Genomic DNA, 14,737 nt, shown 5'->3' with positions numbered 1-14,737 from the left:
TGTGTGGTGTACCATTATGCGTTCATTCACTAAAATCTGCTGTTGACAAGAGGGATGAATTTACTAGTTCATGTAAAGAAGGGAAACCATGCTCTCTTTTCCCTCTGTTAAAACTGACCCCAGACTGCTACTACTACTAACAGTCCCTTGTAACGTTGCACTAAGCCTGATTTGGAGGGATAATCAGTACTCTAACACCTTGAGAAGAGGTGCTACCATCAATCCAAAAATACACAATTTTGCTGTTTACTAAATAATTATGGTGTAATTAAGTTACTAGCAATTTTTAAAGTGCATATTATAGCAAGCTATAATGAAATCCCAGTGTTTCCGTCTAACCTGATTTTAGACAAATAAATGTGTGTGTGTTCTTTGAGAGTGTGTTGCACCTCTTCCAATTCTCCGTCAAAAACCTGTCATTTTTTTAACCAGTGTGTGTGGTTTGAAACCTCACGTTTCGTTACTTTTCAACATAACATGTGTTAAGAGGAACACACGTGTAATCTTTTGTTGCCATTGCACATCTGAAACATTATTTCACATTCACCTGAATTAAGGTTATTTTATTTTTTCCTTACTTCTTGGATATTTATTTTGTTGTTTTTGTACCATTCTCCTCGTTGAGTTTTTTAGATTCTGTCGCCCATTTTAGTTTTGCCATGATCATCTTAATTTCTTTTGCTTCTTTGTCTCACGCATACAGTTTGCATTTCTTTTTACTTCTCTCTTAAATGCTTTGTCATTTGTATCTGCAAATAACCAAACACATATGCTGTTGAAAAGTACCTTAATGTGTGTTGTCCTATTCCTGAGGATGTGTTGAAAATCAAACTTCTTTGTCATCTTTGTCATGTCATGCTTGTTTGTTTGTTTGTCTGTCTGTTTGTTGTATCAGATTGATAGGTCAGTAGTTAATATCCGTGTGTGTTTCAGGTCCAGTGCCATTAATGTGGTGAAGATACTCCGAGTTCTCCGAGTGCTCAGACCGCTGAGAGCCATCAACAGAGCCAAGGGACTAAAGGTTAGTACACACACACACACACACACACACACACACATATAAAACACATGCACCTGCAGACATCACACACACTCTGACTCATGCACAGATACCGTACGCACTCATGCATAGATGCACACACACATATAAATTCACATACAAACACGCTTGCACATACATGTACTCAGTGGTTAAAATCAAGACCCCTTCAGACTTTCAAGCACTTTCTGAAGAACCGTTTTCCCCTTTCATCTTCAAAAACATCATCTGATCGAACAGTACTATGTAGACTTAACAGCATTGTAAAGTGGAAAAGATTATGCTTGGTGTCTGCATATTAATGCAGTGTCTTGGGGGAAAGTCTTGCAATTTTATACTGAATACAATTTTTACCCACCCCTAAAATGCAGACACACACACAAACACACACTCACTAACTATTTTTTTTATTGCGTTCTGCAGCACGTGGTGCAGTGTGTGTTTGTGGCCATAAGGACCATCGGCAACATCGTCATCGTCACCTCGTTGCTACAGTTCATGTTCGCCTGTATCGGAGTACAACTGTTCAAGGTAAACAGGAGGGATGGATGGATGGAGGGAAATGGGAACTGTGCAGCTCTTTAATGCTGCGTTCATATCATATCAAGAGAAGCAGAAGAACATGATGACATCTCGTTCATACGACTTGTTTAACTCGTTGGAACACCCACATCTAAGATGTGGATCGTAAGGTCAATTGGTGTGTTGTGTTGTCATTAACAAGTTACTTTAGAATCAACCATAAACAAACAGCAGCAGATATGGACTGCCAACATCGGTGGATCCGCTGCCATGTCTGCTGCCTGTGTTGACACACTTCCGCAATTCATGTCACCAAGTGGGCGATATCGGAGGCTACCAAAAATTTCCACATCCTACATGTAATTGCCACCAGGAGGCTAATATTTACAGTAAAACCAATGTGATGTGAACGCAGCATATGGTCAGGAGGGAAGACGAATGGAATGATGGATGAATGATGGATAGATGAAGGTAGAGGTTGTCTATCTGATGGCTGTCTTAAGGCCTTACGAAATAGCAACAATGGTGATGATATAATCATCTTTATTTTTGAAATATTGAGAAATGAATTTCCAATTACTAAATATAAGTCAACTATTTCAAATTCATACATATAAACTCCCCATATGTTGTAAATTCTAATGTTAAAGTAAATGTTTGTCCACCAGGGCAAGTTCTTCTACTGTACAGACACCTCTAAACAGACTGAGGCACAGTGCAGGTAAGAGGTCGCTCCATCTACGTCTTTATCTTTTTATATTGTCCACATGTAGGATTTTAATTAGGACATTTTCCTGTCAATTGCACTCATATAGCATAGCTATTGGAAGAGTTATCTGTGTGTTTATGTGTAAAATACATTTGTGCATTTGATATGTTTATGTATTCGTGTATGTGTGTGCGTGTGTTCGTGTGTGTGTGTGTGTGTGTGTGTGTGTGTGTGTGTGTGATTGCAGGGGTTCATACATCATGTATAAGGACGGTGACGTGGGGAAGCCAGAAAGAGCTCAGAGACAGTGGGAGAACAGCGACTTCAACTTCGATGACGTCCTGCAAGGCATGATGGCTCTGTTTGCCGTGTCCACCTTTGAGGGCTGGCCAGGGTATGTACACACACACACACACACACACAAACACAAAAGTTGAAAGATGCACCTGCAGAAACATCAACAAAATCAAAAGTGCCCCTTTTGCACACTAATATCTCTTAAGCATATATTTTCAATAGTTCAATTTTTTTCCCTCTGTAACACCTCCCTTATTCCTTACCTCCCTCCATCCTTCCTGCCTCTCTCCATTAATCTCTCTCCCTCCCCATCCTCCATTGTCTCTCTTTCTTCTGCCTCTGCTTCTTCCCATCCCTTTTTTCTCCTTCTTTTTTCTCTCTTTCCTCCAATCCTTTCCTCCCCCGCTTCTTCTGTCTCAATCAAACTTTTTACTGTCTTCCTCCCCTCCCTCTCTCTGTCTCCCTCTCCTTCTCTGCCCTCCCTCAGCTTACTGTACCGGGCCATTGACTCCCACGCCGAGGACATCGGGCCCATCTACAACTACCGCGTCGTCATCTCCATCTTCTTCATCATCTACATCATCATCATCGCCTTCTTCATGATGAACATCTTCGTCGGTTTCGTCATCGTCACATTCCAGGAGCAAGGAGAGCAAGAGTACAAGAACTGTGAGCTGGACAAGAACCAGGTACGGTGTGTGTGTGTGTGTGTATGTGTGTGTGTGTGTGTGTGTATAATGTCCATATGCGTCTGTGTCTTTAAGATGTGTTTGTGAATGTGTTTCTTAATTTTTATGACCACAGAATTGTTGTTGTTGTTTTTTAGAGTGCCTTATTACACTTGTTGATTGCAAATGTTTTATATATTGTATGAATGTGTGTGCAGGCAAGTGTGTGTGCATAATCACAATACATGTATTTGGTTGTGTATGTGTATATATTTGTTCAAGACAGGAGCATATAAGAGCATGTAGAGGAGGACATAGTAGAGATATGGTATAGGAGGATTTAATTCAGAGGGGAGAGGGGGCGTGAAGTGTTGAAGAGATGAGTTTTCAGGTTACAATGGTAGAAAGGGAGTGACTCTGCTGTTCTGCCTGGAGTGGGAAGGTCACTCTATCATTCGGGAGGCAGGAGGGAGAGGAGTGGAGACCGGGTGGGCGGGGGGTTGACATGGGGGAATTTGGGGAGGCTGAACACGAGGCGTTCTGGCTGCAGAATTCTGGATGAGTTGTAGGGGCTGAAGTGCTTCAGGAGTCCAGCCAGGAGGGAGTTGCAGTAGTTCAGACGGAAGACGACTAAAACTCTAAGAAGGAGCTGGGCAGAGTCCCCGATGCTGTGTTCTCCACCATGATCCATGTCTCAGCAAGAGCAAGGAAGTGCAGAGAGAGGAAGGAAGTGTTGGCTGGGATGAACTTGGCTTCTTAGACTGTCAACAGACAGTACCACAGCTTTTCCTGGAGATAGACATAGTCCGATGACGAGGTAGAAAGCCACATCACCAGACAAAAGTTAAATGCAAATGTGAACTTTTGTGCATGCTCACACTTGTTATGTGTGTGTGTGTGTGTGTGTGTGTGTGTGTGTGTGTGTGTGTGTGTGCCCTACAGCGTCAGTGTGTGGAGTACGCTCTGAAGGCGCGGCCGCTGCGCCGCTACATCCCTAAGAACCCCTACCAGTACAAGGTGTGGTACGTGGTCAACTCCACCTACTTCGAGTACCTGATGTTCACACTCATCCTTCTCAACACCATCTGTCTGGCCATGCAGGTAAGTCACACACACACACACACACACACACACCCACACATACAAATGCAGGTTCACTCACACAGGCGCCACACAGCTTAAGACTAACACATATAAAGTCAAACTAACATAACATACTAACATACAATGTGTGTGTGTGTGTGTGTGTGTGTGTTTCACTTTGCAGCATCATGGACAGACCCACAATTTCAATGATGCCATGAACATCCTCAACATGCTCTTCACTGGACTCTTCACTGTGGAGATGATCCTCAAACTCATCGCCTTCAAACCCAGGGTACGTTCACAACTCTGCAGTAAAACACACTACAATAGAATATGAAGTACAGTAGAGTCAAATAGATTATCTTCAAACTGCATTTAGACCCAGGGTAGGTCCACTCCTCTATTCGGGAATAGAGCACAGTCAATTACATTAGAATAGACCAGATTAGACTATACTTGAAATCATTACCTTCAAATCCACTCCAAACAACTAATAAATATAATAGAATAGAACAGAACAGAACAGAATAGAATACACAAGTAAATTCTAGGCAATGAACCGCATTTATTATGAATAACTGTTTACCAATGTTGTTGAATTGTGTATTCATAATCCCTATCTCATTTCCACCAGAAGATCATCAAGATATTATGTATTCAAACATGATTAGTGCATGGCATTATGTGGATTTTAATCTCATTGCTTCCTTGTTTCAGCTGTTGCTATGTAACCGGGTGGGTTTATTGGTCCGATCTTAGAGCTTCCTGGTGCATCAGCTATTCAAACACTAACAGCTGGGAATATATCCCCCTATTACAGTACTGTTAGAGAAAAAAAGCCGTGTGCACAATCAGCAGCAAAAGTAATGGGATACGGGGCTTAGGTTATCTTTTTTTGCTCGTATCTCTGCTGTAATATGGGTTTTACACAAAAGATAAATATAAGGTGAAAGAACAGACCGCCAGCTTTGATTACGGTTTTTTACACACCTGTGTGTAAATCATATTGAAACAATGACAACAGCAACAACAGCATAAAGACTTATTTCAGTTTACAGCCCCAATAATTCAGTTCACTGACTGTGTATAAAAGACGTTGATGGGTCTGGAACTATTGAAATTTATTGAAACCTGCAACATTATGAATTATGAATACATTGAAATGAGCTTGACAAATCAAACCGCTCGCTAAGACATTATTTTGAATTGCATGTCAGCTGGACTGATAACCCTCCCACCAGGTTACCTAGCAACAGTATCAGTGTCACTTTTACACACCATGTTCATATGAAACAATGAATCAGTGCGTTGTAACAGAATGATAAACTATTGATGCAAACTACCCTGGGTTTATGAATTACTGTGTTATGTTCTTTACACCCAATATCCTCAAATGTGTGTGAAGGATTTCAATCCATGTGCTATTTTTTTACTTGAAGTTCATCACTCAATAGTTAGAAATAAACAGATTCTATCCTCAAAAATATTGGTATTTGAGAGTCAGGGGTTTTAAAATAGGTTTTAAAAAATAATTACGTGTTAACAATCATGATGTAAAATAGGTGTCCGTTTATTCAAATGGTTGATATCTCACTTTTGAATGAAACACCCTGTTATCGATGCATCTGATTTGGTCTTTAATTTGCAGCAAAGATCCATAACATTGACTTGTGAAAATAACTATTTACAGCCCCGTATCCCAAGATCCATAACATTGACTTGTGAAAATAACTATTTACATGAATGATTGCAAACTGCCAGTGGGACTGAAACCCCTAACCCTGACTGTGTTGGTGTTCTAACTATTGAGCTATACAGGACTACCAATTCAACCTAAAAGGAAACCTATTCAACCTATTCAAAGTAATAATCCTTTTAAATTGAACTCAGAAATAAAGGAGACTCCTGGCAAATAAGTCCTGTTGTGAAGCTCGCTGTGTGCTGATAGTGAGGTGACATTCAGGTTGGCATTTTCATCCATCAACTCAGAGTGGTTTGCAACATGAGGATGTGCCACGTTTGACTTTAATAAACTCTTCCTTTGAACAGCCGACACAAACGGAGAGGAGCAGCTAACTAATGCCTTTACTTCTGAAATGTTACATCCTTAAACTCCCCCTGGAAACGGCTCCAGCGACATTGGGTTCAATGACAACCACCATGCTAATGCTTTCACTTTCTCAACAGGTGTCAGCTTTCCCCTGGGAACAGCTACAGTCATACGGGTTTCTCAATGTTCTGTGTTTTTATTGCATGGTATTGTTCTGAATAACTGAGCACATTCTTAAGCTGTCAGCAGAACCGTTCATATTCAGAAATATGAGATCGTCAAATAAATTCAATCAATCTAAACATCAACATTTGGATACTAATGCCAGCGCTGGTTTTACACTCCTATCATTCCCCCTGGAAACGGCTCCATTAAAAATAGATTCCGAGGATACCTTGTAACATTTGCATAATGCCCATGGTGCAGATGAGTTGTGCCTAGAGGAGTTTTTGCCGTTATGATGATACTTCAGCTGCTGATGAGGGATCAGAGGAGGCTTAATATGGATTAGTGTGATTGATCCTCTCTCTGCTTCCCTCTGTATCTGTCTGTCAGTTTAACTGCAGTTCAAGCCTGTTTGATGCTCAAAACACTTTCGGTGTGATTTGTTGGTACATACAATTTTACCTTCAGGGTTTATTTTGTTATTCAATATGAAATATACAGATAATCTATATGGATGTATAGTGAGTGTCAAACATGATATAAAAATGATTTCAACTGATTTCAAGGCTCACATCCCATACATCCAGACTCTCCAGTGTGATCCTTCTACTTTTCCTGCTTCAACTTCCCCCACCAGCTTTAGGCCTTATAGAAATACTAACAGTTTCATCTGAACTTGTTGCATAGCATTGGTGCAGATATGGAAATATCTTTAGCGTGCTAGCTGGCGGTGCCTAAATTTCAGAGTAAGCTAGTGGAAAATTATCCTCACCAGCCATCATTGAATGGGATCTAATTTAGATTGTATGGAAATGTTCGTGAAAGGCCACCTGCCAGGCTATTGGCCAAAATCCCCAAGTTACATCCCTGTCAGTCACTCTAAGTATGTACTTTTGACTGTATCTTTGCTACATAGCAGATCACACATCACTCTCCATTAAACTGGAAGTTAGCATCCATACCAATAAGTGGAACTGCAAGCTTTGATTTTTTTCCCAACTCATGTGCATCAAATACAAACCCAATTTCATTTTAACTTTATAAGATGTGCTCTCTCCGCTGCTAAAGTACAGATGATATCTAAGCTATTTTTACCAGCCTAAATAATACTGTTTTGGCCTGAAGCTGTGTAGATGCTTTTAATAAATGCTCACTTTGTACCAGTGCTGATGATGAATTGGCTGCAATAACGAAAGTAAACAAAGTGTGCTTTAAGTATAATCACTTGCCACAGCGATGCAGAATTGCCCCAAGGCGCAGGTGGAAGAATTTAATAACGCCGATCTAACCCGCCGTCCTTAACAAGTGGGAACATTCAGCTGCACTTGATGAACAAGTAATGCAAAGGAAATGTGTTAATTCTGTTCATTAAAATTGGAATTAAAGCGTGTCCTTTCGTTTGCTTGTTCATCAAGCGTGGCTGAATTGAGTCTTATACCACCTATTAGGGCTGCAAGGTGGCAGCAGATGTTGTTTTCCTTCTAACCTACCTTTCTTACCCCTCCTCCTCCTCCTCCTCCTCCTCCTCCTCCCCCCGCTCACCTTATCCTGTGTAGGGGTACTTTAGTGATCCCTGGAATGTGTTTGATTTCCTCATCGTAATTGGCAGCATAATAGACGTCATTCTCAGTGAGATCAACGTAAGTACGACGCCCACTCTCACTCTCCTTGTCTCTCCCTTTCTCTCTCTCTCTCTCTCTCTCTGTCTCCATTCTAACTTCTGAACTCTCTACCCTCTTCCTCTTTTTCTTTTCCTGCCACTCTGCTCTCCTTTGTGGCTATATCTTGTGTCCCGCACCATGCTCTGGTGTATGTTGTGGCCTCTCCTTTCTCTCCATCTCCCTCTCTATTCCTTGTCTTCCTCCTCCTCTTCCTTCTCCCTCTCCTCTCCCCCCATCCTTAAATCCAAGATGGCCGCTGCCACTCGGGGGACCCCACAGCCGCACAAAGGTTCCTGAACAAGAGCGAGCTTCTTCCTGGGTTCTCTAAAGAACACATAGAAGCAACAGGGACAGGGTTTAGCTGCAAAAAGCAAGGGTTTTCTCTCTGAGGTTCTCAAAAGATACCAGCTTCTCTTTCTTCCATACCTCAAATGTTGCCGGGTTCTTGAGAAATCTTTTTTTTTTTTTCACCAGACTGTGACATGTCCTCAGGTTTGACTCCCTAACTAACTAAACTAACTCACTAACCAATCACAACAGCCTTGTACGCCTTTCATTTTTTGACCGCAGCAACAGGGGCGTTTTTGGTTGTGATTTTGTTGCAATTTGTTGTTTACTGTTGTTCTTGTTGTTGACATTTTCCTCTCATGGACAAGCATGACCGATCGCCGCTGCTCTTCCTCTGCTGTCCATCTCTTTCAGACTTTGCTCCTTCTTTTGTTTTTTTTGTCATTTAATTTGTCAATTCTTTCCCTCTCTCCTCAAACTAAAACTCCAGCTCTCATGTATATAACAGTTTTTATCTTATTTTTTCTCCTCTCTCCTTTAATTTCCGTTCTTTCCATTTTTAAATGTCTTACGTTCTGTCCTTTTTTTTTTCTGTTTTTTTTTCTGTTCTTTCCACCCCTATGCAGCATTATTTTGTTGATGCATGGAACACATTTGATGCCTTGATAGTTGTGGGTAGCATTGTTGACATAGCGATCACTGAGGTTAACGTAAGTAGTCCAACTCCCTCCCTCCCTTCCTGCCTGCCTGCTCTCCCATTCCCACACACACAAACAGACCGAGGACTGATACCTATCTCGCATGCTTTCAAATGATTAGGAACCTTCAGCTGTGCCAGATTTGAGCTCAACAGACGGTTGAATGAGTTTGGCAGTGAAAACGGCCAGATGTAGGGCAATCAAAACACAGCAGGCTGCCCTCGAAAGGGTTTCTGCTATTTAAAACTGTTTATTAAACACTAATATTTAAAATTATGCTTAGGGAACTTTGAGATGCGCTCAATTTGAACTTGTTCGACATTTGAATGCCTTTTGACAGGGGTCGTTTGGTTCAAACTTAACATGGGGAGTAGAGTGGAGGTAAAATTATCATTACTCCCTCTCAGTTATCCATTTAAATCTAATGTAAACAATGGAGGCTGCAAAACAACTTTTATGTTAATAAGGGAATGCTCCCATCCCTCCCCCCCTCTGTTTATCTTCAGAAATGTAAAAAGCTAAAAGCGCAGCATGCAAGGCGGCAAACAAGACTTGATTTTCATAATGCTCCTAGTGTTTTGTATGGATTTTCTAATATTTGAAACTGCCCCAGATAGGTATTTATGCCTCGGTCTGCTGAGCATCAATAGCACCAGAAACTATTGCATTTGTCAATAGAACCAAAACTATTGCATTGTCTCAGCACTTGGTTTGGTTTCACATTGGTTTTATTTGATCTTTTATCATTGCCACAGGGATATTGTCCATTCCCCTGGCATGATTGACACTGTATAGCATGACGGATACAAAGGTGGTATATCCAGGCCTGGTATATGTTGTTGGACAACATCCACGTGTCTGCAGAAAGTAGGATTTTCTTGAATGAAGAAAAGAATGCAGATTTTCTCATTCTCTTGTGCATTTTTGAAATTATACAATGCTGTTTTGACCCGACGGTTGTGAAAATCACTCAATACATAAATGACCATGGAAACTTTAAATTCAAGTGAGAAAAAGGAAAAGACCAAAGTTGCAGTTGCGTGTTTTATTTTTGTCCGACAATAGCAGTGTGCAGACATGGGGAACAATTTGATCCATAAATGGATTTACTCCAGACCCGTGAAATTTATGTAAATGTATGTATGAATTCATTTATTATCGACGTGAAGGGCCTATGGTCAACAGTGGAGCTGAATGAGAATGCAGTTGTGTATGCTAAGCCAAATATCCCAAACACAAGTCAAATGTTGAGTGTCTATCGTATTTACACTTCAGGGATAATTGCTGTTTTATTCATGTGATATTCAAATTGCTCTTTGCCAAGACAGTAGTCTAAGAACCATGTTAAAGGGAAAGTATGGCTGGACACAACTTCTATTCATTTAGCATTAACAGAGGCTAAGTGTCGCTCTTTGAGCTGATTTACAAGAGAAGGAAATCGTCTCTTCTACTTTCATCTGGTTCTTAGACTGCTCTCATCACATTATAAAAGCTTCCATCCGTTAAATTCTGAAAGAGATGTTTGTGACTTATAAATACAAGTTGTTTGTAGGAAACTATATCATCAGTCTATCTTTGATATACTGTCTGTGTGTCAGTTCATAAACCTTTCAACTCCATGGTACAGCATAGAGGCACACAATAGCAGCCTTCCTTGCTTTCTACAAAGCAGTTAAAACATACTGCATCTCACTCCTGTGGACACAACATTTGATCGCAGTACTTTATTGTTACTTATAGATTCTCATTGCTTAATTTAGCTCCCATTTCAATGCTTTATCACAAAGTAAACCATGATAAAGCTATCCTATTCACATCTACTGTATATCCACAGACACTGTTGTCAGCTTAACCACTGCAGACTTATAGGTACGGTTGTAAAAGTCCACACGCTTTCAGTTTATTTGCTACCATTCGCCCACGTAACATACTGAAACCTGCATATAGATATGTGTATGTGGTAGACATACAGCCTGAGGTCAGTTTGAGGCATTTTTGTAGCTCAATGTAATTACAGTTATAATTGGTATACCTACCTTTTTCTTTGGTGGGCACTGTGTGCATTATAGCCTTGGCCCTCCTCCCAAACACAAATCTGTTAGCTACGTCAGTGTTTGGCTATGTCCCATCCATTCTAGACTTGTTTCCAATGAAAAACAGATAATTGCAACAGGGACACGTGTATAGAGTTGGCTGCAGTACACTCACCTCCTCGACTGTAAGTATACCGCAGGTTTGAGGATATGAAACCAAGGAAAGAGATGCTCACTGGAACACTGGCATGTTCCCCTGTGGTGGAATGCAGTGCGAGTTTCACCTCAGACGGCACTGGTCAGGCATACAAATCAGCTTAGTGTATCCCAGGGGTGTATGAGCTTGGCAGTTGTTTTCCTGCCTTTAGAAAGGGGATCTATCTGTCCCCATGAGAGTTGACAAAGCTGCTTATGAATGACACCAGTCTAATTTCTAGACTGTGCATAGCAATTCTATGTTTTTTTATCCAATTATTCTACCTAGTTATTACAGAAATTTAGCCTTAGGGAATATAGTATCGCTAAAATTTTGTATATTCTGCTGTTGCCTTGCAGACAACTAATTTATCTGGTGGCGTCCATTGAGGTTTGGCATTTCACAATGAATTCTCATCAGGTTGTCTATGATCTTGGAGCAAAATGTGCTTACAAGATTGTCATACAAGATAGACAGACAGACAGACAGACGCTTAATAAAAGCTGTCACATTGTAAAAAACTATTTGAGATATCAGATTTCTGCTGCAGACTGATGATATATAGCCACTGATGGTTATACTATACCGTTGGGCCAGAGATATGCATCTTTGTCATCTATACAGGTCATTGACTTTGCACTTAATACCTTGGTTTGGATTATGGCTTTGATTTGGTTTGATTGGTTTGGTTGATTGGTTTGCAGTCTGATTGATTCTTTTTTTTTTCTCTCTTTCTAACTTCTAACCTAAAGGCATGCCCCAAGTCTTTTTTTTATTTTTTTCTTCTCTGGTGGTTTTTAATAATTTGGGTGATGAGATGCCCAAGCTACCATTAATGTTGTTGCAATTTTCTTGAACTGCCATGTTTTTATCTTTCTTTTTTAAGAAACCCTCCGCACTTCAATCCTGTGAGAACTCTGACTGTTTTTTAACTGGGACCCTTTTACCAAGACATTTTAAATTTTAGCCTGCCACTGCATTTCATGAGGCGCTAAGCAGAAATGAATGCTTTTTTAACATATTGAGTAATGCTAATGTAAACTAATGGTAGTAGCTAGCCAACAGCTGCCTCTCTGTCATTGCATTCCTAAGTGCATGGTGAAGTGCATTAACAGGCCAACATTTTAAAAGTCATCACTTTCCGTTTAGTAAACATTGAACGGCCAAAACATCTCCATTGAGCGCACCCACCCTGCTGCTTTGTTCCACAATACGAGGGTGCTCGTTGGCATAGATTAGCTGCTCTTTTTCTGTGGTCAGCAAATCAGAATCCCTCCTTAATTCTGGGTCTCCAATTCTGCCTAGCAACCTGCGGGTGCTTCTTAAATCTTATATGATTTCTGTTACTTTTTGGTTTGGTTTGAGTAGAACTAGTGTGAACAGATTGGTAGTGGTTTGCTCTGAGCGGTGTCTTGCAGACGATGCCAGTATGGACTGCATCTATCTGTCACTCTCTCTCTCTCTCCGGAATGCCTCCTCCTTCTCTCCTCTGCTCCATCTCCCTCTCTTTCCTTCTCTTTCTGAGCCTTTTTCAGTGCACTTAACTCTTTTATGGATGTTTATCTCTCTCTTTCTCTCTTTCTCTCTCTCCTTTCTCATTGGTTTGCGGTGCTGCTTGCTCACCTGAAATGCAAGCTGGGTAACATGGGTCTCTCATGCGTTTCATGTGACCTGAGAGGTCAACAAATCATCCGTTATGTATTTGAATAGTGATTCTAATAGTCAAAATAGTCCTGGTACATTCGTAATTCTAAAGACTACAAATTAAATGAAATTAAATTCCACTTGTACGTTACATTTGTTTACACTTTAAACACAGATAAGTTAAAAATGAGAAAAAGAAAAAACATCTCGTCTAGTGTCAAAACTAAAACTCTAGGATAAAAATGTCTTCAAGAGACCTATGTTACCTACTGAACTGTGAAATTTTTTGCCCGGAAAAATGACGTGCAATGTGAGAAAACAGTTCTTGACATGAAATACTTATTTAAATAAGCTGCTGACAGCTGCTGTGAGCTGCAAGTATACTGGCAGTCACAGTAACTCACATCTGCACTTCAGTTCAGCCTGAATGGACTGTATTTATTTCAAAATCTACTGGTGTTTTCTACTGAAATTCTATTGGTTACAATTACATTCCGTGCATGGGTCTTCTAGGGCCACGAGTCCACTGTAGTCTCTCTACTGCACTAACATCTGATTGGTTGATTCATGTTGGTTTTATTAAAACATAAGGAGAAATATGATGTGGGGTGATTTGAGTTTAATTTGATTCTGGTTCGCCGAGCACTCAAAGTGAACAGAACCACCCATTTTCTAGAATTATCATGGGTCAGCTTTGATTTCACTTTGAACCTGGAGCGAATCCAGATTTACATTATGCTCAAATTGACCCAGCTGGCCCTTTCTGTAACTAAAGGCTGGGCAGCTTTCTCTTGACGGACTACAGTGGATTGTTGGCCGTCTCTCTCCGACACTACAGCGACACAAACCATGCTACTGAGCATGGGTTAAACCAAGTCTCAACCACTCTTTATACAGCACACACACACACACACACACACACACACACACACACACACACGCACTTCCTCCCTCTCTTCAGTTCTTCCTTTTCTTCCCAACTTAAATTATTCTCTCCTTCCTTCGCTCCTTCCTTCCCTCTTTCTTTCCCACGCTTCCTAACTCATGTTCTTTCCTTCTTCCTTCCTTCCTTCCTTCCTTCCTTCCTTCCTTCCTTCCTTCCTTCCTTCTTTGCTTCCCACCACACCTTAATGGACCTCAGTTCTCCTCAACACACTCAATATTCTAGTGTATGTATTCTCGTAATAAAAGCTGATCAAATAGTATCGCTTTTATAGTAGTACCCTGATAATAGTAATAGTACCCCTGTAGTAAAATAGTACCCTCAGTAGTAAAATAGCACTCTCTGTAGTAAAATAGCACCCCTGTAGTAAAATAGTACCCCTGTAGTAAAATAGTACCCTCAGTAGTAAAATAGCACCCCTGTAGTAAAATAGTACCCCTGTAGTAAAATAGTACCCTCAGTAGTAAAATAGTACCCCTGTAGTAAAATAGCACCCCTGTAGTAAAATAGTACCCCTGTAGTAAAATAGTACCCTCAGTAGTAAAATAGTACCCCTGTAGTAAAATAATACCTCCTTTAATAAAGAAAGTACCCTCTGTTGTAAAATAGTACCCCTGTAGTAAAATAATACCCCCTGTAATAAAGAAAGTACCCTCTGTTGTAAAATAGTACCTCTGTAGTAAAATAGTGCCCCTGTAGTAAAATAGTACCCCTGTAGTAAAATAGTACCCCTGTAGT

The 14,737-nt window shown here is 40.6% G+C and overlaps 1 protein-coding gene across 1 annotated transcript in view; it reads left to right on the top strand.

Moving 5' to 3' along the window:
* The window catches only part of cacna1c (calcium channel, voltage-dependent, L type, alpha 1C subunit), a 205,541-nt gene that overhangs the window by 169,734 nt on the left and 21,070 nt on the right, over positions 1-14,737 (top strand). Inside the window, exons 26-34 of the mRNA XM_078281956.1 lie at positions 934-1,021; positions 1,463-1,570; positions 2,230-2,282; positions 2,518-2,664; positions 3,055-3,256; positions 4,178-4,336; positions 4,503-4,613; positions 8,093-8,176; positions 9,112-9,195. Of these exons, the coding sequence (XP_078138082.1) occupies positions 934-1,021; positions 1,463-1,570; positions 2,230-2,282; positions 2,518-2,664; positions 3,055-3,256; positions 4,178-4,336; positions 4,503-4,613; positions 8,093-8,176; positions 9,112-9,195 (1,036 nt within the window). The remainder of the gene's footprint in view (positions 1-933; positions 1,022-1,462; positions 1,571-2,229; positions 2,283-2,517; positions 2,665-3,054; positions 3,257-4,177; positions 4,337-4,502; positions 4,614-8,092; positions 8,177-9,111; positions 9,196-14,737) is intronic.

Source organism: Centroberyx gerrardi, chromosome 24 (genome assembly GCF_048128805.1).
Source record: "Centroberyx gerrardi isolate f3 chromosome 24, fCenGer3.hap1.cur.20231027, whole genome shotgun sequence".
NCBI lineage: Eukaryota > Metazoa > Chordata > Actinopteri > Beryciformes > Berycidae > Centroberyx > Centroberyx gerrardi.
The sequence above is the reverse complement of the archived record's forward strand: the minus strand, read 5'-3'. Positions and strand labels throughout refer to the sequence as shown.